The 27,961-nt window shown below is 45.3% G+C and overlaps 1 protein-coding gene across 1 annotated transcript in view; it reads left to right on the top strand.

The window, feature by feature from the left end:
* LOC138582129 (zinc finger protein 773-like) overlaps positions 1-27,961 on the top strand; it is a 167,083-nt gene that overhangs the window by 46,505 nt on the left and 92,617 nt on the right. Inside the window, exon 3 of the mRNA XM_069653134.1 lies at positions 20,371-20,481. Coding sequence (XP_069509235.1) covers positions 20,371-20,481 — 111 coding nt within the window. The remainder of the gene's footprint in view (positions 1-20,370; positions 20,482-27,961) is intronic.

Genomic DNA, 27,961 nt, shown 5'->3' with positions numbered 1-27,961 from the left:
AGGCGAGAGAGAGGAACTGTCATAGGGCCCCTTCATATTTCAATAAAAACCCTTCAACCCCATCTGAGATTTGGAGTGATTTTAATGCCACAAGTGACAAAATGTTTTCAGACCAGGATTGGCAGATTAGGATAGGTAAATCATAGCAGGGGAGGTGGTCTGGCTGGTTAGGTGTGTGGAAAAAAGGTAATAACAATAATAATAGTTATGTGTCTCTCTCGCTCACTCGTGCACATTCGTGTGATGTAACTTCCAGTGATTATCAAAAACTAGTGTTTCTCCCACTGATGACATTTTCTGGGATGTCAATACTGGTGATGACAATACATATGCAAATGAGGCAGCCTGCACCTCTTTTACTGAACACAGATTTGAAAATCCTAGAGCCATCTGTGCATTCATCTTTTCCACATCACACCACTGACGCGTCACCCGCTCACGTCTACAGATTTATACTTAAGTCGTTTGCCATCTGTTGCTTTTTTAAGTTAACTATGTCACTGTACTTGTTTATACTGCGCCTTTCAATTGCAGTCCAAGTTTTTAATTGACAGTTTACTTTTTGTAAGTTTTCAACTTTTTTAATTATTATTTTGGCTTCTTCATTTAGTGGCCATTTGGTTATCCATCTTCCCATGCTTGTGCTTCTGAAGCTTTGATATAGGGATGCTGTGTTTCGTTCTTGTTGCCGGTTCTTGCTGTTTTGACATTTGTAAAGTGTTGTAACTTTTAACTCTGGCCCGACTCACTCTGCAGGGCACACACTCGATGTCTTGATCTCCTCTGACCTCCACCTCTCCATCCCTCTGACCACTCCTCTCTCCTGGAGCGATCACTCCCTCCTCTCATCTCATCTCTCCCTCTCTTCCCCCCAAGCCAAGCCTACCCCAACACTGCCACCTACCTTCTCGGACATCCGGCCCATGAAGCGTGTGACAGTTGAGGCTTTTGCCACCACTTTCTCTCCCACCCCTCCAACTTTGGCTGTCTCTCATCCTGATACAGCCCTGTCTCTGCTCTACTCTTCAATTTCTGATATGCTTGATGTTCTTGCCCCTGTCATGAGGATCCGTTTGAAGTCCAAAGCCAAGTGCAATTCCTGGTATGACTCTGACCTAGCTACACTTAAACGTAAGTGTAGGGCAGCTGAGAGGAAATGGAGGACTTCCTGTTCATCCTCTGACAAACTGGCCTGTCGCCTGCTACAAAGGCAATACCGACTCTCTGTCCTCACCAAGAAGAGAGTCCACATTCAAGCTTGTGTCTCTGCGGCATCAAACAACTCGGCCGAACTCTTTAAAATCTGCAAGGAGCTGGCCAACCCTGCTGCAGTCTCTACCCCTCCTGTTTCCTCCCAGGCTCTTTGCAATGCCCTTGCCTCTCACTTCATTTCAAAAACCCAGGACATCCTGTCCACCCTCTCCACCCACACTCCTCCTCTTCCCTCTCCATCTGTGCTTGCTGACCCTCCATTAGCCACCCTCCCACCATCCTTCTCGTCCTTTCCTCTTTTCACCCCTGACAAGGTTGCTAGACAAGTCTGATCTATGAAAGCCTCTTCAAAACAGGTTCATCCCTGTTCCTCTAAAACCATCAAGGACCACATTGACACCCTCGCTCCGGCCCTTGCTGATTTTTGCAACCACTCCTTTGCCTCTGGATCCTTCTTGTCCAGCTAACTATCGCCCAATTTCCATTACTCCCTTTCTTGGAAAACTCCTGGAAAAGTTGGCCATCTCTCAGCTTAACCTTCATTCCAATTCTGTTGGCTGTCTCCATGACCACCAGTCTGGCTTTAGAGCTGCCAGAAGCACGGAACCTGCTCTCCTAAACATCCGTGAAGATCTGCTCACCAACCTTCACTCTAACATTCCCTCTGTCCTCATCCTCCTCGATCTCTCTTCTGCTTTCGACACGGTCAACCATACCATCCTGCTCAACCGTCTCTGTGAAAACTTGGGTATCACTGATCAGGCTCTGGCCTGGCTGACCTCTTTCCTCTCAGATCGACCCTCCCAGGTCCAACTTTGGTCCTTCCTTTCATCTATCTTCCTCTCTACCTGTGGTGTTCCCGAGGGGTCTAACCTCTCGCCCTGGCTTTTCAACCAATACCTGGCAACTCTCGCCCACTGCTGTCACAAGTGCTGGGATATAACGGAGATTCCTCCAAATCAGATAAGTCTATGTCCTCCTCCCCTTTCTCCTCACCTGTTTCTTCCAGAAGATTTCCTCGTCTGTAGGACTTGTCTCTTGGTCTTTTCTTCTTTGTGAAGAGATAAGGTCGTCCGCGGGAAGAAGCCACCCTGATTCCCTGATAAACAGGAAAACAGCCGGCCCCGTCCCGAAGATGCCAGGAAGAGAGGAAAAAAGCAGCCGCTTAAAAAAAACCTCTCGCCGGATGTTGTTGATAACAAATGCGTGCTGAAGGAGTTGACTGGGGAGTCCGGAGTGCAGGTGAAAGGCAGGAAAGTCTTTCCGAAGCTGTCAAACTGTAGTATTTGAAGTTGTAGCATGAGAAGCCCGGGGAACCCGGGATGGAGGAAAACACACCACTGCCAGATACCGGAACGAGATCCGGGATACAGGAAGGAATAGAGGAGCCCCGAAAGGCACGGGAAATCAATAGAATGGAGTAAACAGGCAAAAAAGGAAGGGAAGAAGCAGTAGAAAGAATCACTGCTATAGTTACTGAGTAAACTAGGTAATAGGGGAAGTACTGGAAACACAGTAGCACGGCAACAAAGCGAAAGAAACAAGTTGCAACGCACAGAGCCCAGAGAGGGGCGTGGTTAAATACGGAAACAAGAGAAAAGGCTAGACCGATAAACCAGGAAGCGGAAGGAAAAGTAACACAGAAGAAAAAGACTAGACCGCCAAACCAGGAAGTGAAAAGAAAAAACACACGGAACAACTAATGGCGCCGCCAACGCCAAGCCTTCCATAACCGCCAGCGGCCACCAAAGGACGGCGGCATGACAACTGCATTGCCATTTTCTGCTCAGATTTCCAGTGCTACGCTGACACTCAACTCATTTTCAGGCTGCCCTCTGCCACCTCCTCTCCCTCTCTCATCTTTGATTGCCTAACTGCCATTCAAGCTTGGTGTGCCGCCAATGATCTTTGTCTGAATGCCAGCAAGACGGAGATCCTCCTCATCGGCACACCTTCACCATCCTTTCCCCTCACTCTCTGGCTGGCCTCCCTTGGCCCTCCTCCTACCCCCACCTGCGAGGCTAAGAACCTCGGGGTCATCTTTGACACCACCCTTTCCTTCTCCGCCCACATCTCTGAGGTCTCTAAAAAGTCAAATTTCCGAATGCACCTCCTCAGAGGTACTCTGCCTTTCCCCTCCTTCCCCCAGAAGCTCATGGTATCTCAAGCTCTGGTTCTCTCTAGCTTGGACTATTTTAACAGCCTCTTTCTAAATCTACCTGCCTCTACTCTCCGCCCTCTGCAACTAATCCAGAACAGGACTGCGAGACTTGTCCTTGGCCTCAAGCCCTGGGATCGTATCTCTCCAGCTCTGAAATCTTTTCACTGGCTCCCAGTGGATGCAAGGATTACATTCAAAACCCTCTGCATTGTCCAAAAGGCTTTCTGGGGCCTGGGTCCAAAATACCTTCAGCTATCCCTCCGCAAATACCTCCCCTCTCGGGCTCTTTGCTCCTCTACCTCCAACTCACTCAGGGTCAGTCGTTTTTCTAAGAAACAAGCTGGGGGTAGATCTCTGTCTTCAGCTGGGGCCTCCCTCTGCAACAGCCTCCCTGCAAATCTAAAACTTGAGGAGAACCATCTCCGGTTCCGGAAGCACCTCAAGACCTTCCTCTTTTCTTCTGCCTTCGCTCCCCCTCTCCCCTGCTGATCTGTTCTCTCTTGGCACTGTGCACCTGGCCACCCTCTGATTTTTGGGCCCAGGTACCTGCTCATCCTGTCACCCTCCCGCACTGCCTCCGGGCCACCCCTTGCACTGGGGTCTGTATCTGTACCCATACAGCCCCCCCTTTTTCTTCCTGCACTTATCGGACCTACCCTGTCTGCTGCCTTAAACCTAGCACTTGCAAATTGCTGGCTGCATTACCACTGTTTGTTGCCTTTATTATTTATTTATTGTTATTTATCTGTTTCTCCTCTGCTTCGCACTTTCCACCTCTCCCCCCTTCCATGCACTTTTCCCCTCCCCCGTCTCCCATGCACTTGCGTGTTCTCAATGTCTCTGGGCCTAGTAAGATCGCTTTTTTGTTCTCCCCTGTTCCCCTCCCTTGCCTTGTCGCGCTCTGAAACACTTGTGTACGAACGTGATAGAAATAAAATATCAATCAATCAATCAAACAGTTGTTAGGAAACCCTTAAATCCTTACATTGTGGCTGCATGTAAGGGATAGATATTTCGAATGTAGTGCCTCACCTCAAGTACCTAAGAGCTTTTGGAGCAAAGGCCCTATGTATGAGCAGACTAGATAAGTTGATGCACACATGGGACTTGCCTGCAGATGAACTGGTGCCCCCAAAAAGGACAGCATTGTTTTCCTTTTTTTTTTCACTATACATTTCTTTATTTGAATAATGCCTTTAAAAGCTTCACAGGTTAAAATCATAACAGTAGGATGAAAAACACATTTCATGCAGATTTCACATAGTAATCCAAAAAGTAAAACAATTTAAAAAAATTAATATTAATAACTATAAAATTACAATTAATCCAAAGACATGCAATTGCACTTTCTTTGATTTGAAAAGTACCCCAATCATTTAGAATAGCGAACCTCGTGGCATCCCCACTACCCCAACTGAAATATTAATGGGAGGATCGACCAAAGCTATAGTTGAGTCAATTGTTCATTAAATGTGATCCTAATGTTCGAGGACATTGTAAAATGCAACTGTGTTAACGGTTTAAACTGTTAAAATTAATAATGTGCTTTTAGGCATTTTAACATTGATATACCTTATCTTATCTTAATTTGTATTGGCACGGTGACTAATAATATGAATTTGAAATTGACATAGATTATGATTAATTGTTGATTGATTGCAGATTGATACAGCGCTTTTCTAATTTTTGATCTATTAGATTAATAATTCTAATTGGTGTATGGATAAGTGCCCGTCAATGCGGTATTATACTGTATATTGTTATACTGTATATTGTTGCTTGGTGTATTATGTATTGTATATGTGTAAAGTTTTAAATCAAAACTATGACACATTAAAAATAAATAAATAAAATGCAATGCAACAACGAAAACAATGTCAGGTATTGAGGCACCTACAGAGACCTTATGCTCCTTGTACACTAACTGTATCTTAATTCCTGAATAAGGGGATTAACCAATGTCTTCTTAAATGAGCGAGGGTAGGACACCAAATTAGAAAATGTCTGGCATCCTCAGGATCCTAAGAGCACAGTATACAGGTCGCTTTGGATTTACACCTCCAATTCTCTCTATAATTTGCAAGCTCTAGGATGCCGAAGCGCAGCTTTATATGTAAATGTGTCTGTAGAAAAGGTCAAAGTAGTCATAAATATCGTTCTAAACAAACATTGCGATGAAAGAGATGCGGTGACCTGTGGTAAGCATATCCTCTATAACCCATCTCGATCAGATTCCTTGAGTTTGGGAATGTGCGCATGCTTGATTCGCGCTGTATTATCCCAGCCAGCCAATTGTGTGTAGCGTAAAACAAGCCTAGACCAAGACCACCAGGAACCTCTCGCAGAATATAACACACCCAACATGGCTCGCTTATATGGAAATAATATGGAGAACGACCGTAAACAGAGCCACAATAACACAGGTTTAATTTTAGCATTATACAGAAAACCTAAGGGCCTGATTCATGGAAGTGTTTTATAATGGGGCAATCCCATAGGAAAACGTTCCATGAATCAGGCAGTAAATCTCCAAATCCCATATAGATTAGAGGGTAGATTAGAGGTACTATTCGGAAGCGAAAGTATCTTTTTTTTTAAAAAAAAAAGTCCTTTTAAACAATGGTAAGTGGCGTGATATTTAAAAAAAAAAAAATATATATATATATATATATATATATATATATATATATATATATATATATATATATATATATATATATATATATATATATATATATATATATATTTCTGAGGCTTGTGGAATCTGCTTAGATCACATGCTGTGCATAGGCCGACATCTAGTGGAAGCTGCGGAGTATTACAGTTTGTTTTTCGAAAATCGAAAATGGGCGTCGACACAGGGCGTGCCAGTAATACTATCCCTAGTGTGACGTCCACTGTACCCATGATCCCTCACGCGTCTAGGATCCCCAGATTGTTTTTTTCCGCCATTCTGGTCGGAAGCACTTCATCGGAGTTCCCTGGCTTTGCCATATTTGCACTCAAAACTAATTCTAATTTGCCCCGTTTTGTCACCCTTACGTCGATCAACATCTCGACGCCGAACCGGGGAGGAGATCAACGTCGAATACCCGACGGATTGGGCCTTGAGGCTTCCGCCTCGGCTCGGGCCTGGGCCGCTGGCCTCGGCCCTACAAGTAGGGAGAGTGGGGGGTGGTACACTTCCACACTCGGATATATATATAATCATATAGACACCTTCTTACCTACACACACTTGCCCGCTGCCCACAGGCGCGTATGGAGGGTACGCCCTTTCAGTTTTGCCCCAAGTGTAATAAGAAATACCCTTGGGTAGATAAGCACGCTACGTGCAATCTTTGCCTGCCCAGAGACCACCCCGAGGCGGGTTGCAGGGCCTGTAGTAGGTTTAAGACCAAAACTCTTAAGGACCGCTCCACCAAGCGTTGGGCCCACCACGCCAAGCTAGCAGCTATGGAGGCGGAGGGTACCTTCAGCGACGGCAGCGACGCCGGACTTTCGGACGGCGAGGGCACCAAGGCGTCGAAAGACAGCCTAACGCACGTCCCCGGCCTCGGAAGGTCGTCCGTCCCGGCGACTATGGGGAAGTCCCCCGGCGACAAAAGCGTTACACATACACACGCTAAACACAAAAAAGCCACCCGAGATTCGACGTCGTCGAAACCTCGAAAAGAGGCACAGTAGGAGCGGTCCGAAAGGACGTCCTCTGGGCGGTCCCGGTCGAGGTCGCCGCACGACGTCAGGCAAGCCTCCACACTTGCACATAGTGCCTCGCCCATTAACATCACGGAAGATCACTCGTCCGGAGACGAACACGACTTCCATCCCCAGCCTGCACCCCAGGAAAAGGGTACATCACTTGGGAGTAAGGAGGGCCCAGTTTCGAAGCCTAGTTCGAAACACAGGCATTCCACCTCCGATCCTCGACGCCAGGCGTCGAAAGATAAGGGAAATGGTAAACACACTTCCACCCACGGGGAAGGGGGTAAGCAGCAACGGAAACAACCCTTGCAATCCTCCACAACAAGAGAACTGACTTCCCCGTCCAAGTCTTCTCAGGGACAGTCCATAGAAAGTTCCAGCAAGGTCACCCCAAGCTCCAAACTCTGGTCATGCGAGGACATTGACAGAGTAATGTCAAGGATGTCTTCCTTGGCAAATTTCTTCGAAAGACACCCTGACCAACTCCTAGCTTTAAACCCTCAGGAATCTTCTCCCTCAGGTTCAAGGGACCCTATCCCTTCAAATAAAAGGCCCCGGGTCGAGACACCATTAAGGGCTTCAGACCCCTTTGAGGTCCAACCCTATTCTTGCCTTTTCCCTACAGGCCAAGGAGACTCTTCCCTTATAGAGGGTCAAGAATTTGAGACGCCAGAAGATCTCGCAGTGTCAGATTATTACGGGGAGGACGAAGACGAGGATGAGCCAGAAAATAGCCCAGATATTTTCAGAATGGACTCACCAGTCGAAAGGGAAGCCCCAGTGTCTGATTCCCCAATAGATAATCAGCCCCTCCTGAATGAACTGCTCTCTCGGGCAGCTAACCACTTCCACATAGACACACAAGGTGTCCAAGAAGAGAGGGACTTCGCGGAGGAACTAATAGGGGAAAGGAAGACAGTAGCCCAGACCATTCCCATCCTGAAATCTATTCAACGCAGAATAGCACCATCCCTTATCAACCCAAACCTGACAAGAGCTGTAAACCCGAGAGTAGAGAAGCTGTTTAAAGCAGCCCAGTCGGACCCTCTATATATTAGAGGTCAACTTAAGCCAGACTCTCTAGTCGTAACTAACACCCGCAAGAGAGCTGGAACCCCATTATCTTCCTCTGAGGCTCCCCCCGACAAGGAAAGTAAGAAACTCTATGGTTTTGGTAGAAAAGTAGCTTCCACGGCAGCCTACCAAACCAGAATCGCGAATTCCACCACACTGTTGGCCAGCTACAACTGCCATCAGTGGGAAGAAGTGGCAGCACTAATAGATTCCGCTCCCGAACCCCTTAAGAGCCAGCTATCTCGCATTTGTGCAGAGGGAAGAAACGTCTCAGGCTGCATTTTAAAAGCAACTTTGGACGCCGCAGACAATGCGGGTAGAATTATAGCAGAGGGGACTGTCATCAAAAGACATGCTTGGTTGAGGCAGTCGGGATTCAAAGCAGAAACACAAGCTGCACTCTTAGACAAACCAGTGGAAAGTGATCTCCTGTTTGGTAAGGCAGTCGAGGACGCTCTAAAAAACGCTAAGGAGGAATTCGACACCCTCAAATCCCTTGGCCAGTTAACTACAAAACCACCTAACCAAAGAGGGAACGGCAATTTTCGTCGCCCCTGCGGCCAAAATTCCAATAGAGGAAATAGCTATTCCCACACCCAGGGTACACAGTGGAACACCAACTCACAACAGTCTACCCAGGGGTATGGTAGGGCTAGTAAAAGAGGACGTGGTAGAGGCAGAGGCAGCCCCAGTAAAGGAGGCGGCACGCCTCCACCAAAGCAGTGACGCTCATTTCAGGGTCCCTTCCCATACAACCCCAGTAGGGGGACGAATATCCAGCTTCACCCAGGCATGGGAAGGGATAACATCCGACAGGTGGGTGCTGTCAACGGTATCCAATGGGTACTGTATAGAACTACTGCAACGTCCCCGAAACCATCCTCCAAGACAAAAAGTCCACTCTTTAGAGCATCAGAAGATCCTCCTCGAGGAGATCTACAATCTGCTCCAAAAGGACGCGATAGAAATCGTCCCAAGCCACCAGGTAAACAAGGGTATTTATTCAACTTACTTCCTTGTTCCAAAGAAAGACTTAACAATGCGCCCAGTATTGGACTTGCGGCCTGCCAACAAGTATGTCAAGCCCCAAAAGTTTCGTATGACTACACTACAAGAGGTAATCCCCCTCCTAAAAAAGGGGGATTACATGGCAACTTTGGATATGAAAGATGCCTATTTTCATATTTCCATGCTCCCAGTGCACAGAAAGTACCTACGCTTCAAGGTGGACAGCCAACACTATCAGTTCAAAGTGCTGCCCTTCGGGATAGCTTCGGCACCAAGGGTATTCACCAAGGTACTGGCGGTGGCGGCTGCACACCTACGCAGGAAAGCTATCCCAGTATACCCTTATCTGGACGACTGGCTCATAACGGGGCAAACCCCAGTGATTTGCAGGACAAACATTCAAAGGACTATCGACCTCCTTCACGAATTAGGCTTCTCAATCAACGAGAAGAAATCAAGCCTAGTGCCAAGCACCTCCAAACAGTTCCTAGGAGCTATCCTGGATACTCAAAGAGGGTTAACGTTTCCTTCAGAGGAAAGAATTCGGAATATACTACTGCAAATTCCGCAATATCAGGCCGGTCGCCAAATAACGGTACGCAGGGCAATGCGTTTGCTGGGCATGTTGGCTTCATGCATTTACCTGGTCCCCCACGCGCGACTGCGCATGCGTCCCATGCAGGAATGGTTGGCGAAACAGTGGTCTCAGGCAAGGAGTCAGTGGGACGATCTAGTGGTCGTTTCGCCAACATTGGTACAAAGCCTTCACTGGTGGACAAGAGTAAATCTTGCTCAGGGGAAACCTTTTCACGATCCCGAGGTACAGGCAATAGTCACTACCGATGCATGCCTCACTGGGTGGGGAGCTCACCATCTCCTCCACACAGCCCAAGGTCTCTGGTCTCCCTCAGTAGCCAGGAACCACATCAACCTGCTAGAACTTCTGGCAGTATTCAGAGCACTTCTAGCATTCGAGCCCTACCTGCTCAACCTGGCAGTGCAAATCCGGACGGACAGCACAACAGCCATGTTCTACCTGAACAAGCAAGGAGGGACTCGTTCACCAAATCTGTCCAAGCTTGCCCAGAAAATCTGGATATGGGCACTCAGACGGAACATCTTCCTGTCAGCACAACATGTTCCAGGGGAACTCAATTCCCTAGCGGATGCTTTAAGCAGAGACTCCCTCCCAGAGGAACACGAATGGGTTCTACACAAAGAGGTCGTAGAAGACATCTTCTCTCAGTGGGGTTGCCCCACTATAGACTTATTCGCCACAAGCGAAAACAGACAATGCCCAGGATTTGCATCCAGGTTCCCCCAACCAGACTCCCAGGGGAACGCCCTGTGGATGAACTGGTCAGGGATGTTTGCGTACGCTTTTCCACCAACTCCTCTCATCAGGAAGGTGGTCAACAAGATGAACAGAGAGTCGATGACGCTCGTCCTAATTGCTCCCATGTGGGCAAGACAACCTTGGTTCCCACACTTACGCAGGATGGCGGTGTGCGAACCCATCAGACTTCCAACCTGGTACAACCTTCTGTCCCAGCACCAGGGTCAAACAGTGCATCCTCAACCCAACTCAATGAACCTCGCAGCATGGCTCCTGAGGTCATAGAGTTTGGACATCTCAATCTACCACAAAGATGTATGGACATCCTAAAAGAATCTAGGAAACCAAACACAAGGCACTGCTACTTTGACAAATGGAGGAGATTTGTTATTTGGTGCCAGAATAAACAAATCAACCCAATTGAATGCACTCCTTCCACTATTGTTACATACATGCTCCACCTGCTAGATGCAGGTCTGGTTTTTAACTCACTCAAGGTGCACCTGGCAGCTCTATCAGCCTACACCACCTCCCATAACAAGGTATCGTGGTGGAAAATACCAGTGGTTAAAGCTTTCATGGAAGGAGTAAAGAGACTTCATCCTCCAATTTCCAACCCACCACCAGGATGGGACCTGAACGTGGTGCTATCTAAACTCATGGGCCCGCCCTTCGAGCCCATGCATAAAAGTAGTCTCAAACATCTGACTTATAAAACAGCCTTCTTAGTAGCCATTACTTCTATAAGAAGGGTCAGTGAAATCCAGGCTCTGTCAGTGCAGGATCCCTTCTTTACTGTCCACAAGGACAAACTGGTTTTACGCACACACCCTAGGTTCTCACCTAAATTTATCTCTAAATTCCACGTAAACCAGTCCATCGAGCTTCCGGCTTTCTTCCAAAACCCACAAAGCTCGGCTGAGGTGAAACTACACACACTAGATGTGCGTAGGGCGGTCCTCTACTATGTAAACAAGACCAGACCGTTACGAAAAACAGATCAGCTGTTTGTCTCCGTAGCTACAGGCAGAGAGGGGGATCGCGTCTCTAAGGGTGCCATCTCTAAGTGGATTGTTAACTGTATCCAGCTGTGTTACTCACTCGCTGAAAAGACTCTGCCTTTCACGCCTAGGGCCCACTCTACAAGAGGTATTGGGGCCACTCTGGCTTTCATTGCAAATGTACCCCTTGACACCATTTGCAAAGCAGCTACTTGGAGCTCTATTCACACTTTTACTCAGCACTACTGCATTGACACTCATTCCAAGACAGATACACAAGTGGGACAAGCGGTTCTAAGACATTTATTTGCTCATGACCCTTCTCACACCCCACCTCCTTCTTCAGGTACTGCTCGCTAATCTATGCACAGCATGTGATCTAAGCAGATTCCACAAGCCTCAGAAGAGATACATTACTCACCGTAATCGTATTTCTGATGCTTGTATCTGCTTAGATTCACATGCGACCCACCCTTCCTCCCCTCTGAGAGAAGGCGCATGGTTGCTTGTAGTCCTACCTTTCTACCTATCTGCTTGGATTATCTGTACTCACGCTACTCCTCATGCTACCTCATGTCAGGAAAAACACAATCTGGGGATCCTAGACGCGTGAGGGATCATGGGTACAGTGGACGTCACACTAGGGATAGTATTACTGGCACGCCCTGTGTCGACGCCCATTTTCAATTTTCGAAAAACAAACTGTAATACTCCGCAGCTTCCACTAGATGTCGGCCTATGCACAGCATGTGAATCTAAGCAGATACAAGCATCAGAAATACGATTACGGTGAGTAATGTATCTCATATATATATATATATATCAGCACCATCGAGTTCAGGGGCATCGCCAGAAGACGCAGTTAGCTTGACGGGCTAGGACTCATCCCCGGTGTACCCCAAAGCTGACTTTGGCCGTGTTTTGATACATTCGCCATCATTTTCGTTGTTAGAAAATCACCTACGGTGGGGGTTGAGATAAAAAAATAGGCCCAGGCAACATATAAAGGTTTGCCCACATTCGAGAGTTGCGATTTGTCTCACGACTGTAAAAAATGATGGTGAACACACTGGGCCACTAATACAGCTGCACAAGCGCACTGTCATCAAATTGGCTCACAAAACTGTCTGACACTGGCCTGTTGGGCAGCCTTTTCAAGTATTACCCAGTTTCTCTGTGTGCCGTCCTGGCCCCTGCCTCTAACATGCAACAAAAACCATGTTCTGCATCTCGGAGAATACACCTGGAAAGTTCCTGGCTCCTCGTGTACTATGGCATAGAGAGTCTTGGTGAGAGGCCTGCTGCTCTTGGAAAGAAGTACTTGCTTTTCAGAAATGTGCGCTCTGCTTTTCCATTCATTCGCTTTGATTGATGTGCTCCCGCCTCCTTGTATTTCAACATTTCAAGTGCACAGAACAAAGTGTAAGGGACGATAACGCCTGTAACACCCGTCGTCCCTAGGGGTGTAGTTCCATTACAATATGGCTGAATCACAAAAAATAGTTTGGAAACAAAAGAAAAAAGTAGGCAAATGATGTGCTCGCAGCCTTGCATTGAGCACTGTCCTGGTAGAATATTGGCTACTTTACCACACCACAGCAAAAACACATAAACACCACACAAGGTCTCACCCGATCCGATACTTGCACCAAAGCCCAGCACTCGGTGGATACCGAGCTGAAGCTGCCAACAGCACACCACTTCTCCCACTCTCCTACTCCCCTCCTCCCAACTAACCTTACCCGCCCTCCTCCTGTTTACAGATCCGCCAGAGCGCCTAGGGACCAATTCTGTTGGTGACGGTGCGCTATATGAATACCTTTAACATAACATTTATAACACGATTAATACCCAGAGGTTTCTCACGGACCCGGGGATCGAACCGGTGTTGCTCCGCATCGTCTTGCTTAGAGCGCATTGCCCCTTAGCTATCCTCCCGAGACGATTTGGGAAAGAGTCCTGAATCTTTGTAACAGTGGCTAAGGCCCTCCGCTGATCCATTGTTTAAAGTGGCCTGCCAACATTACAGGGTTAAAATGTACTATTAATAAGCGTTGTGTGGTGGGGGCTTGTCTGGTAACTAGCGAAGTGGGAGCCTCAGCGAGGGCTTAGGTCTGTTCCTGGGCCAAGCGGAAACAGCCTGGGAGCAGAGATTGTGCAGGGTTAACAAAAAAGAAGTGGCACCCTGGAGTGGGGCAGGAATCTGGAAATGAAAGTGGACGTATACCAGTAGTGCAAGCCCTCATTTTTAGCCTACTGATTGCTTGTGCCACTCCCCTGGTTGCTAATACCAGGTACCGATCCTGGTTCCTCCCACCCCCAAATGTGGAATGTTTCACTGCTTTCCACATTATGATATGATATATGATATGATATTTTATTTCTATCGCGCTCATACGCAAGTGATTCAGAGCGCGACAAGGCAAGGGAGGGGAACAGGGGAGAACAAAACAGCGATCTTACTAGGCCCAGTGACATTGAGAACGCGCAAGTGCATGGGAGAGGGGGAGGGGAAAAGTGCATTGAAGGGGGGAGAAGTGGAAAGTGCGAAGCAGAGGAGAAACAGATAAATAACAATACATGAATAATAAAGGCAACAAACAGTTTTAGTGCAGCCAGCAATTTGCAAGTGCTAGGTTTAAGGCAGCAGACAGGGTAGGTCTGATAAGTGCAGGAAGAAAAAGGGGGGGCTGTATGGGTACAGATACAGACCCCAGTGCAAGGGCTGGCCCGGAGGCAGTGCAGGAGGGTGGCAGGGTGAGCAGGTACCTGGGCCCGGAGGACAGAGGGTGGACAGGTGCACGGTGCCAAGAGAGAACAGATCAGCAGGGGAGAAGGGGAGCGAAAGCAGAAGAAAAGAGGAAGGTCTTGAGGTGCTTCCGGAACCGGAGATGGTTCTCCTCAAGTTTTAGAGTGGCAGGGAGGCTGTTCCAGAAGGAGGCCCCAGCAGAAGACAGAGATCTACCCCCAGCTCGTTTCTTTTAAAAACGACTGACCTTGAGGGAGTTGGAGGTAGAGGAGCGAAGAGCTCGAGAGGGGAGGTATTTGCGGAGGGATAGCTGAAGGTATTGTGAAGGGTAAACACTTCTTTCAATTGCTTGCTGGTAAAACAGTACTACCACCCCGCCCTATACTTGGCATTAATAGAAGAGGGAATATAGGTGGTCGCTTATAGACGAGTAAACAAATGGCTACACAAATGAAGGACTGAGTGGCTTTCTGTGTGCAAGTGAGCTTGTATGACTGCCAGGGTCAGACTGGGGCATACAATTGTATCGGGCACCAATAAAAAAAGTGGCCCACAGTTGCAAATGGCAATTCATTCCTTTTGTGACTGATTGTTTGGGTAGTACCCAAGGGGGAGTTATTTGATAAAATGTGATGTCAATTGTGCATTTTACAAAATATGTATTCAGTAACACTGGCCAAAACGACTAGCCGCATGGTGAAGTAACTTATCAAACTGGGCCACATGGGCCAAAAGAGTGGCCCACTTTGACCAAAAAAACGGGCCCACGCTAGCATTTTGTGTTTTTGGTTCAGGCATTGGCCTTTTGCCCTATAGGCCAGTCCAAGCCTGAATTGACTGCTTCTACATGTCGTACACCATATCTCACTGATTTTAACTGCAGAGCCTTTAGCTTCATTGCTCTAAGGCCTGCCTTATGCTAATATGTCTGTGGGTTCATTGTATGTCACTTGATCGCCCCTGGCTGAAATGAGTACTCAACGTTAAGGCCTCAGGTTCGTATCCCTGCAGGGACAACAACACCTATATTGTGTGTAAAATGAAAACCATTAGGTCGAGCTACAATAACGCCTATCCTTTGTAGTGCTTTGGCATGACATAAAAGATGTGATTATAACGAAGTGCCTATTTAGTATTTTTTCGTGATATTATTATCTGGTTGTCCCCACAGCCTGCCTTAAAGCAAACCAGGACAAACGCATAAAACAGGTTAATATAGTCATTCCGTGTATATTTATTTATCATATTTGATATGGTTCAAACAATTTACAAAAGGTGTTGGGGCTCTCGACAATTGTTTTGGACAATCATTTTGCATAACGCAACAAAAATAAAGTGGAAAGAATACAAATATTTTAAAAACTGAGAGGCCCATCCCAAAAGGAAAATAGAACATAAAAAAATACATGTGTTCCCTTGCATCCTTTTCCGCATGGTAGAACGGAAGCGGAATAAGAGCAGTCAGTGGATTACAAAGACGTGTGGCGGCGGCAACAGACAGCGGTGCAGGACATGTGGGCAAAACCATCTCTTTTGCTTGTGTATGAAACCGATGTGACCTCAAATATCGTATTGGAATGTCAACACCTATTTTCCTAGTCTAACCTGGTTTATAATTTGGCATATTTCATTGGGAAGCCCGTTCCACGATTTCCGACCATGCACAGACACTCTCCGTCCCACTTTTTGTACCATTAGCAGGTGTCAAAGAGTGGAGAGCGGCGGACCTCAAAAGGCAAACGCTAGAAGGAAGAACACGATGTCTGTCACAAGGTGACATCTGTGGCAATGATGGTGACCAAGGAAACAAAATTGTTTCTTGCTATCTGACCCTGACCATAGAGAACTACTGCCATGAGGAAGCCACTCATTGTTTTTCACCTGCTTGGACTCTCTACACTGGAAGTGACAAAGAGTTGATTGTACTTGGTCAAAGAGCGTTATGCCCCATTGCTGAAAACCACATATGCAAAACAGTCAGAGGTGTGATCGAAGGTGGCAGCACTTGGTTTTTCATTGGTCTTGGACACTTGGATGTAGAGTGTGTGACATATTAGAGTGTGATCCCCTCCAAACATCGGTCATCCAATTGACCCCATCCTGTCTTCAGAAACCCCCCAAACCATATGGAGTACATGTACATCACAAGGGTAACGTGGGTACCCTTACATATCACATGTAAAGATCATAGGAAGTTGCCGAAGTGTATGCAAAGAAGTAGTGGAACTATGGTCCCTGCCGGCCTGCCCCCGCTCTCAACAAAGCTCATCATCACGCCGCCTCCCACGCGGGTTCCAAACCCCAACACACACCTGCTGTTTATGGGAATGTTCAGTGCAGTGCATTGAGGTGCAAGTTTGAACTTCTTCCTACACTTTTATTTTAAACCTAAACCATTCCAGTACAGTTTCTTTTTAAAATAAAAGTATAGGAACAGGAAACCTTTTTTTTTTTAAAGTAGAGGAACACTGCTTCCAACCGCTCCTGCTCACTGCTCCCGCTCACTTCGACCACTGATACCAGCTTAGTAGAGGGTTAACAAATTAGGAGAAAGAGGTGCTGTTTTCTCCAAAAACGCAATTAGTGGAGTGATGCGTTGCAAGACGCTGTGGTGGAGTTCAGCGGCTTATCTGGCATTGCACTTCATGGTATATCATTCCTAGTGGTTCTTGACATAGAGCAAGCAGTGATGTTTACTCCATTCTTCAAACATTGGGGTACATGGTCCTCCTTTCAGTGAGCTCAATCATACAAATTTATTGATGTTACTGTGGTTCCATGTAATGAGGTCACCGCAAAAATGTCCCCTGACAAAAAAGTTGTTTTTTGCAGAGACATTATTACATTAAATGGGAGTAGGGGACATCCACGCAGCCCGTCCCCATACATAATGTCACCATATACAATGTCGCCAATGGCTTGCCCCAGTGAAATTATGTATAGGGACATTATACATGGGGACATTTTTACCTGATACCGTTATTGTTGGTTTGCATGATCTCCAGTTTCAGTCAAGCTGTCTTGATAGCCCAAGTACAGGATTTATAGTGCAGAGTATAACATAATCCATCAGGTGTAGCAATGGGGGGGACAGTTAAAAGGAGTGGAGTGGATGAAATACAGATACTGAGGTGCCGCATAACCATTCACAGGGAAAGATATCTCATACTGGGTTATTTTAGTGCCAAGAGACAACTTCAGTAACATTTGTGGCATGCTCACATAGGTTGATCTTAGATTCCAAAGACTTGATCCAGTAGCTTCCATTTAATTGCTCTTCTAAATGTCAAGTGGTTTCCTCGTCTTGATTGGTAGCTCGTTCCATAGCCGACGCCCTGGGGAGACCAGAATCCTTCGGTGGCCCAGTCTCTTAAAGGAGGTTGTACAGCGCGTCACCTCTTCTGTAGATTTTAAGTTCTTTGAAGGTTGACTTTTATCGGCCTAGTGAGAGCGTAACTCGGGGCCCTTGGCCACAGTGAGGGAGGCACAACCTTTTGAAAGGTAATCTGTATTCAACGGGTAGCAATGTAACGCCTTCATACCTGGGTTAGCATGGTCTGTTAAGTCAGTTATAGAATCATTCGTGCCACCATATTTGAAAGGATTTGGACTTCAGTGCTTGACTTTTCTGATAGCCTAGATATACAGTATTATGATAGTCTATTCAAGACCGGCCCAATGCCCTAACCTTGGGAGGCATTTATAGAAGAGACAGGCTTCCTCTGAAAACGGCTCCTGATCCCCATACACAGCGGAGACGCTCCGTTCCTCGGTGAAACGTCTCATTCAATATTTATCTTTCAACTGCATCATACAGTGGAGCCCACGTAATTAATAAAGAGGATTGTATACCAATTATTGGTGATTGTGAAAGGTAGTCCAGACTCTAGCCTCATTAGAAAAGCCATTCGCTCGAAACACGTGTCAGGCTGCATCATCTTGTGATTGTGATTAAATTACTAAGCAACTGATCTTTAAGATTGTTGGTGTGCGCAGGGTGTTTTGAGTCCAACCCTTCTTACGCAACATTTAACTGGTGGATAACTTGGCAGGTTTCCACGCCTGCAGCCCATCCAAACCATACAAAATCATCCAGTCCTTGCGCTGACCTTCGCTGTCTTTTTCTGCCAATCTTTTTCCTTCCTCTGAAAGGATGTAGGTGAACTTGGATGTTGTGAATAACAGTTTTCATCTGTGCCACGAATGTTCCTAGTCAAAAATCCCTCCAGACACCCTGCTTTCTGCACTGACATAGGTTAGGTGCCCCAGGTTTTAAGACAGATAAACCAGAGAGACTGTGGTAGCCTTGTCTTTATGGAAACAAGGTCCATGTTAGTAGGGTTAAGTCAATGGGCCTCATTATAAATTGGCTGGTCTGGAAGAAAATGGCAGTAATAACGTTTACTGGCACTTTCCCGGACCGGCAAACTACAAGTTTGCCAGTTGGGGGGGAGGTTACATAACTTACCTCCAGCAAAAAGCTGGAGGTAACTCCAGCCTCCACCAGCATTAAACATTAGACCAGGCGTTACACATTATATATAGTTTTGCAGGTGGTTTATTTCTTTTTTTTGTGTTTATATCATGTACACAATATTTAAGAACTAAAAATGTACGCACTTTATCAATTTACAGTCAGGCTTATTCATCAGTTTCTTCCCTTCTGTACACATCGTGTCCCCCAGTTACAAATGCCCGAAATGTAATAAAGGTTTGCATAAAAAGTGTTCCATCTAACATTGTGTGTCCTGTCTTGATTTCCATTCCACCCCCACCGTGAAATTTATCGGACTACATGGAATGGTGAATTACCGGTATTTCAGCCACTTGTAATATCCCGGTAATACCAAGATATAAGGCGGCAGAAACAGTAATACCGTTTGGTGGTATCCCACCAGAATTACTGACTGGATACCACCAAACGTGGAATGACCCCGAAGAGTGAAATTGAACAATCTTCCTCCATAATTATAATCCTATTCTTTATGTGCCCTGTTGCCCATGTTACTCCTTGAGTCTAGGAATGATTGCCCGGTTTTGGGCTCTAAGCAAATGTTTGGTCATTCATGACTGACGCATGTTGTAATAGAAATTACTATGCGTTGTATGCACACGAGTACTTTCCTCTTTGATTGGTGTTGATCATTGTATTTATTGTACAAATCGGGCAAAATGTGTACTTCTTGATGTTATATTAAACTTAATTATGTTCTGTGTTTTATTTATGTATGTGTTGACTTTTACGGTAAATTCTTTCTGGTCAAAATAAAGTGGAAATAGAAATGGAATGACCCCCAATGACTATATCTCATTATGAGGTATGCAGTATAGGGATAACAAGTCCGGTAGAGATGGTGGCCCCGTTATCCCTCTACCGCCCCATTACGAGGTCTCCTTGCGGGACCCGCTAAGGACGCCTGGTTTTATCAGGCGTCCTTAGCGGGTCCCGCGAGCAGACCAGGATGCAAACAACAATTAACGGGCCCATTGTTTGCATCCTCCACATTCCCATTGAGCCTTATGTGGGCTCGAATGTGAAGGGGGATGTACAGGGTCCGGGTTCCCGGGAAGGGGAATTACCGGGCCCTCCAAGGTCGGAATGGCCCGGTACTTCCCCATTCCGGGAACCCGGACCCAGTACCCAGTATGGGGGTAGCCATGCCGCTAATAGCGGCATGGCTACCTCCATACTTGTAATGAGGCCCTATATCTGGTACATGTATTGCCAATTAAGTCTTTATCCAAGTTGATTGTTAATTGATGTCATCTGCATAGCATTTTAAGGATGAATGAAAGGTTGTAAGCATGTTTGTGTAACTGATCGGGAGTTCCCAGCTATGACTTGAGCTTTGCAGTCCTATGGAAAGGATGACCACCACTTCACAGCTGCACCATCGATTCTCACTGTACGATGCGGTCAACCCATTGTGTTGGTCACATACACATGGAGCCAGTTCCATTTATATTATGGCTACAAGCATCTTTGTGTAATGCATCTTTTTCTCGCTGGAGGATATTGGTCTATTGTGTTTCTTTTCTTACTTGCCATTTAACAGCAACATATGTGCATTGCCTGTATTTAATTGTAAATTAAATGTTCTTTTCTGTTTGTTTTTTTAAAACAGGTCCGCTTATTGCTACATCTGTCTTTTCATTAAGCAGTAAAGTAAACAAACGTTCTAACTGCATGAACTATGATCACGCCATGAGAAGAAACACTGTCAACCAATCCCCAGGTGAGTGTGAAGAGCAGGGAGGCTTGAGTAGGGATATAGCAAAGATCATTATACACATTCAATCATACAGATAAATACTCACATGCACACATATGTGCCCAATCATAGAATTAAGGGGATAGAGTTGCAGAGATACATTAACATATTAACACAGACATGTAAACACAGGCGGGCTTAAAAATAGGCACAACTACCTTAAGAGAAAACCAGACTTAGAAATGCAACTTTAGATGTTAGGACAGTTTTTCTGAAGTCCAACTAAGGGCTTAGTAAAACCATACAACTGAGACTGTACAAAACTCCACTCTTAGGATAAGGCAGTACCACCTGAGTATATGGTACCGTAGACAGAGCAGCCAGGCTTATCTTAGGAGGGAGAGAGAGCTGTAGGAAGGTACAAAGAACTTGTAGTATACCAATACTTACAACCAGAAGTATTATACAAAATAAAGGCTTATTATGAATACAATTAGGCCAATTTAAGTCTTGGTGGTCAGTACTTTGTCAAAGAGACATAGACACATTCTAAAAACACAGCACAATGCTTGATGGTACACAGACCAAAGCATAAACCTTCTTCAGAATAACTAACAGTATTTCTAGGGAAGACCGACCTTACTCAAACACATTTAGTATAGGACACACCTATTCATGGGGAGTAATACCATATTTTACGTTCAGATTGCCAAGGGTAGTAGACCCTGTCAGTCATGCAGTGACACTCAGTTAAGGAATCACATATTAAACCAACCCTGTTATCAGGAAACATCTTTTTTTTTTTTTAAAAAACTTTATTTCTCATTTTCAACAAGGTACAATAAGAACAGAAGTAACAACTCAGGATCTTGAATTGCAAAATACAGAACAGCATAGATCCAACCCATAACTCTGTAATTTACCACATGAAAATGTATACCGATTCCAAACAAAAGCAAATGTACCAAACCAACGACAACAGACAAACAAGAACACACAAAACAACCACAAAGACAACACAGACCCCCTCCCTATAATATATCAATAGAACCCGAAAAAACAAGAATACCAATGTACTATACTCTTGAGCCAAGTCCAGCTTCAACCATAAAGGTCATTAAAACTTCCCCACATATCCTCATAAAGGGATTCCTTGCTTTGTTTGCAATACATTGTTTTCTCAAATCCGGATAAAATTCGAACGTCCGAAAGCCATTCCGCCACCCTCGGCTTCTTGCGTGTCTTCCAAACCCTCAACACCTGTTTAGCCGCCATCAACAGAACCTTGACTACTCCACGCGATATCACCCAACTCACATCCCGTCCACCATTATACAATAATAAGATAACCGCCAAAGGATTGCGTGGATAAACAATATTCCAAACCTGATCTATCCAGTCAATAACATCTCTCCAAAAACGTTCCACTCTTTCACAATACCATAACATATGTGTTAAAGTACCTTTCTCCTTCCCACAACCCCAACACTGATCACCATCCACCAATCCCAATTTACACATATGCACTGGGGTCCAATATATCCTGCCCAATATCCTCTGATGTATATAGCGCAATTGCAAATCCACTTTGGCAGTCGTCGGAACCCTCCAAATCTTATCCCATTCCCTTGGCGTGAGTTCCCTGCCCAACTCCTCAGTCCAAGACAACCTCAGCTTGTCCCACGAGTCCAACCATTTACCATCAGGCTGCATAACTGCAGAAAAACAGACACTCTTTGACGTCCAATTTCCAAAAAAACAAAATTCTCCGGCTTCCTCAAAAATGACGTGCCCAACATGTCTCTACGCTCTGAGAGGAGAGCCACCAAAATACCATATCTTCTCAATTGCCTGTTCCTTAACCCAAATTTCTCAACCAAACCTGCAAAAGGCACTACCCCTGCGGCATTCCACACATCACCAATTACCAAAACACCCCTCTGAACCCAACTTTTCCAACTTAGTACACTATTGTTAACCTGTAGACCAAGATTATGCCAAAGGGAAGCCCCTTCATAAAGATGCAAACCTTGCCCAGTACCCAGTATCCATGACGACAAAGCCTCTTTAGTAGCCAAGACTGACTTTAAGCACTGCACTTTCCTAGGCATCTTCCCAAAAGAAAACAAACATTTAATATCATATGGCAGGAACCGCTGTGTCTCAATTTGTACCCACCACGGCACCCTATCCAGGACTTCACCAGTGTAATCAGACACTTTCTTTAATAAAAAACCACTACTATAATTCTTTAATACTGGGTACCCAAAACCCCCATATTTAACCTTCCGGACCATGATATACCGTCGAATCCTGGCCCTCTTCCCAAGCCCCCACAAAAAGTCCTGAAATAACTTATCTATACGCGCAAACGCTCCCATCGTAAAATGCACAGGAAGAGACTGGACAACATACAGAACCTTCGGAGGCAAAATCATCTTAATAGCATTAATTTTACCCCAAAGAGTCAGATTGATACGTCCCCATCTTATAATATCCCGTCTCAGAACCTCAATGATTTTATCAACATAGTTTCCTAAAATCTTGAGTAATATAGACACCCAAATATTTCGCACTAAGATATTCCCATTTACAACGCCACCCCAACCTGTTCTCACATCCACGGGAAGACTTCACCGGAAACACCACCGTTTTATCCCAATTGATCCGATATCCAGAGAGTTTACCCACTTCCTCAAAGACCTCCCTCAACACACAACCCCCTACAACAGGATTATCCAAAATGACCACAACATCATCCGCATAAGCCAAAGTTTTAATTTCCATATCTCCAACAGCAAACCCTCGGATACACCTCATTTGGCGTATAGACACCAACAAACGCTCCAACACCAAATTAAATAACAGCGGCGACAAAGGACAGCCTTGGCGTGTAACCCTAAACAACGGGAATGAAAACCCCTCATTCACCCACACCTTTGCCGATATACACTCTTGAAGTGCCCGAATAGCTTTAAGAAAGAAAGGACCAAAACCCAATTTAGACAGTGTATAATTCAGGAAGCCCCAATTCACCCTATCAAAGGCCTTCTCCGCGTCTAAAAAGATCAACAAAATATCCTTCACCTCTGCGTCAGGCAAGCTCAAAATGTCCAACAGCGTACAAATATTGTCGTAACCATATCTCCCTTCCATGAATCCTGTTTGAGAACGCTCCACCAGCTCACCTATATACCGCTTGAGCCTCACAGTCAGTATTTTTGTAAAAATCTTCAAGTCAACATTAAGCAAGGAGATAGGTCGATAACTACTGCACCTAGCTGCATCCTTCCCAGGTTTCGGGATCACCGTAAGGATTGCCTCCTTCATCCAGTCACACAGCCTCCCTTCCCTCAAAAAACAATTATACAATTCACACAAAACTGGTGACAGCACTTCCCCAAATTTCTGATAAAATTACACCGTCAAACCATCCATCCCTGGAGATTTGCCCTTATTCATACCCTCAATAACTGACAAAACCTCCAAAACGGTAATCGGGGCATCCATACAAGTCCTGCCTTCTTCAGAAAGCACCGGAAGTACAATCTTCCCAAAAAATCTATCAAAATCATCCATCTGCAGACCAATATCGTCCATATACAAAGTAGCATAAAATGAAAGAAAGCATTCACCAATTTTATCCTTTTTAATCTCCACAAAACCACAGTCATCAACAATTCTTTGAACATAAACCCTCTCCGAATAACTCCTCAACCTGCTTGCCAATAACCTCCCCGCCTTATCCCCTCGCTCCCAGTACCTTTGCTTCATGTAATACAAACCCCTCTCAACTTGAGAATTCACCTCATTTTTCAGTAATTCCTTAACCTCCAAAATCCTAAACCTAATATTCTCATCTTTTGACAAAGCATACATCCTTTGCAGATCACCCAATACCTTTTCAAGCTCTCCCAACCTGGCCTCCCCCACTCTACACAGTCTCGCAGTCCAGTTCATCAGTTCCCCTCTAACCGAGGCCTTGAAAGCATCCCACACCACCATACTATCCGCCGTGCCAACATTCACCTCAAAGAAATTTGGTATAAAAGACATCAATGCATTAGTAGCATCTTCGTCATACAGCACACTGGGTTTCAACCTCCATCTACTAAATCCCCTCCTCGCCGTGGATAGCCTCAGCTTAGCCTTAACCATCGAATGATCCGAAATGTGTCTTTCCCCCATAGACACCTACAGTACATTCTCAATCAGTCTATCCGACACCAATATGTAGTCGAGTCTAGAATAAGAATCATGCACCGGCGAGAAAAACGAGTATTCCTTGTCCCCCCAATGAAAATTCCTCCACACATCAACCAAATGATACACCTCCAACAAACTTCGAAAATCGCCACTTGACCTCTGTCCAGTAAAAGTACACTTCGAGGACCTATCCAAATTGGGGTAAAGTACACAATTGAAATCCCCCCTAAAATAACCCTTTCACCTCCCATGTCACCAAGCATCACTTTCAGCGATTCAAAGAAGCCCCCTCCTCCTGCACATGGACCATATACAGAACCAACTGTGAACAACACACCCTCCCATTTAAGATCAATTAGTATAATGCACCCCTCATCGTCCATACTTACTTTTTCAACACTTGCATCCAAACCCTTTCTCATTAAAATTCCAACACCTCGGGAAGCAGAGGAGTAACAATTCAAGAAAACTTGAGTTTTTATCTCGAGTTAGTCAGTGAACAGCCAGCACCATCCAGCAAATGTGTTTCCTGTAAAACAGCCACATCAATCTTCTCACGCCAAAGTTTAGATAGTACCTTCATTCTCGTTTTCATGCAATTCAACCCCTACACATTCCAAGTACACACTGAAACCTCCCCCTTCTGGATCCACCAATACGCTCTATATTATCACATGCTCCCATTGTCCCCCAATCATAAACAAACTTATAAATGACCACTGCAAGAAACACCAAACTAATCTACAAAGTAGAGCAACACATGTAACACCCACCCCCCTCACACCACACCCACAACAAAAGACAACATGCACACAAACAAAACAGTATCGATTACAGAAAACCCAACATATCCTGGGTTTCAACAAAATACCATTATATACATTACCAAATTCGATTCCAACTATCTCCCCCAGAATCCCATGCCTAACCTATAACACCAAAATGTCATCCTCAAACATTTTCACGGAGTCTAATATCCGTCCCCCTAACCTTTTTCTTTTTTTTTTCCCCCCTTTCAAAACTTATAATTTACAAGCCCAGACAGAATCCAAAGGTATATGCACCGCACAATAACAACAAATAACGAAATAACAGCAGCAACCCAAAGGTAAAGTACAAGGGTTGTAATCAGACCCAAAGTGTTCAGCAGTCGCACATTAAAACGGTAAACACCCAAATTAAAAACCTTATCAAGCAAGAAGCATTTCTGATTTACCCAACCACGCCCCCCTGCTCACCATAACCAAAACACCCACAATAACGAAGCACCACCGAAACTGTCACTCCTCACCGCATCACATCCACAGCAAGAACACAAAGAACACACCCCGTCTCGCTCCCCTCAAACCAAGAGCTATTCCATCAACCAGTAACAAGAGCGCTGCGGCATCAAAGAGACATCAACCCCAAGTAGCACAGTCCATAATACAATTAGTAGATCCTCATAGAACTAAGAAATGTGCAGCAAAATAAACATCAACCAGCAGGTCATACAGCAACTCAAGAACATATTTTACATGGAAGCGCCATTACGTAACGCCCACCTCCATTACGTCCACCCACACGCCCACAGAGGAGCAAGTTATCCCATAACTGTTGTCCCTCCGCAAAGCGAACCATCAACTTGCCCATATAACAAGACACAGTAAACACACAGATAGGCACCATAAAATGAAAAGTTCACAGTGCCATCTAGGAAATGCAAACAGTAGCCAGTGTTGCTCACACACCAGCATAAAATCATACCTCCAGAGCAATATGACTCTGATATGCAAATGCCAGGCCACACACATAAATGTACAATGTTGCGCAAAGCACATTTCCTGCCATACATTTCCTCCATGAATGTCACATCCTGGCCTCAGTACAATGCCAGCATTCTGAGCTCCCCAATATGAGCATGCCCAATGCAACACCGCTTGCAGAGTACATGCAATGATGGCCAATTCACAGAGTCCATAAAGTCACAGCAGTGAACGCAAAAAGCGACTAATGGGGATCTCGATGCAGTATTTGAGCAGTACGAAAACTGCAGTGCCAGTCATGAACAGCTGGTAGCAACCTGCAGGTCAGATCCATCACATCCACCACTGCGTTTTCTCTGGATTCCAAGTGACTAGGGATACATTTCTGAATAGTGGAACACAGATTCAAGGAACAGTATAAACCTATAACTACATTCAGGCTAACACTCAATTATACCAGGTGAGTAAGGCCTTTTGTTGTAATATACAATTACTGTTGATTTTGAGATCAGTGGAACACAGCCTAAGGTAAGCAATAACTTTCTACACTAATTTTGGATTGCACCAGGCAGACCAAGGTCAGCTACACCTACAGGGTGCTTTTTAAGAATGGTACACAGCTATTCCAGGCAGGTAAAACCTATGGGTGTAATATACTATTACAGTTGCTTTTCAGATCATTGGAACACAGACTAAGGTAAGCAATAACTCTTATTTTAGGATGGCACACAGTCATTCAAGGTAAGTAAAACCTAAGGCACACTTATTCTCGACAGGTTAAATAGACCGAGTTGGTATACCTATACACTAATATTCTGAAAGAAATATAAGAATATAAGTGAAGCCAACAGCATTCTTTTGGGAAAGAGGCATAACCAATTCACAGTTGAGTAAAATAACCTTACATATACTTTTCAGAATGGCAGAACACATTTAAGGTAAGTAAGAACGTTTGTAAATGCTCACTCTCAGAGGGGCAGTTACCAACCAACTCTTTCACAAGTAAGTCACTTTTAAACACACTTGTTATACTTTTCAAGGCAGAATCCTTTTCTTATCCAGTCCTACCCTAGTCTGTTGCATGCGTTTTCTCTGAGGCAGAAGAGGGACCCTAGTGGTCTAGAAGCCAGCTGTAGGAAGGGTGAGATAGGGTTCAGTTACTTACAGGGAAAGTCATCAGAGTTCCTGAGGAAGTCTCTTCAAACAAGAAATTGTTTCACTTTAGAATTAGTTCGGGTCCAGGGACTTCAAATAAGACACCCTTGGAGGATTGCAGCAGTGGGCCTTGGTGAACGGAAAACACCCCAAAGCTACACAGGAATCACAAATGCTTAAGGTAAGTAAATACCCCAGCCAACACAGTACCTCAGCACAGAAGAAGAGTTTGCAGCGGGGGAGACTTCAGGATCTGCAGTCAAAAACCTGTTGGATGAATTCCTTGTCATGAAGACTGAACAAAGGATACTGGAAGGGTTTTTGCAGCACGGATCAACCAGGAAGGCTCCAGGCAACAGTTTCTTTCTGGTTGGATGTGGCTCTGTGGTTTTGGCGCC

The sequence above is a fragment of the Ambystoma mexicanum genome, chromosome 3q (genome assembly GCF_040938575.1).
Source record: "Ambystoma mexicanum isolate Mex_15411 chromosome 3q, UKY_AmexF1_1, whole genome shotgun sequence".
Taxonomy (NCBI): domain Eukaryota; kingdom Metazoa; phylum Chordata; class Amphibia; order Caudata; family Ambystomatidae; genus Ambystoma; species Ambystoma mexicanum.
The sequence above is the reverse complement of the archived record's forward strand: the minus strand, read 5'-3'. Positions and strand labels throughout refer to the sequence as shown.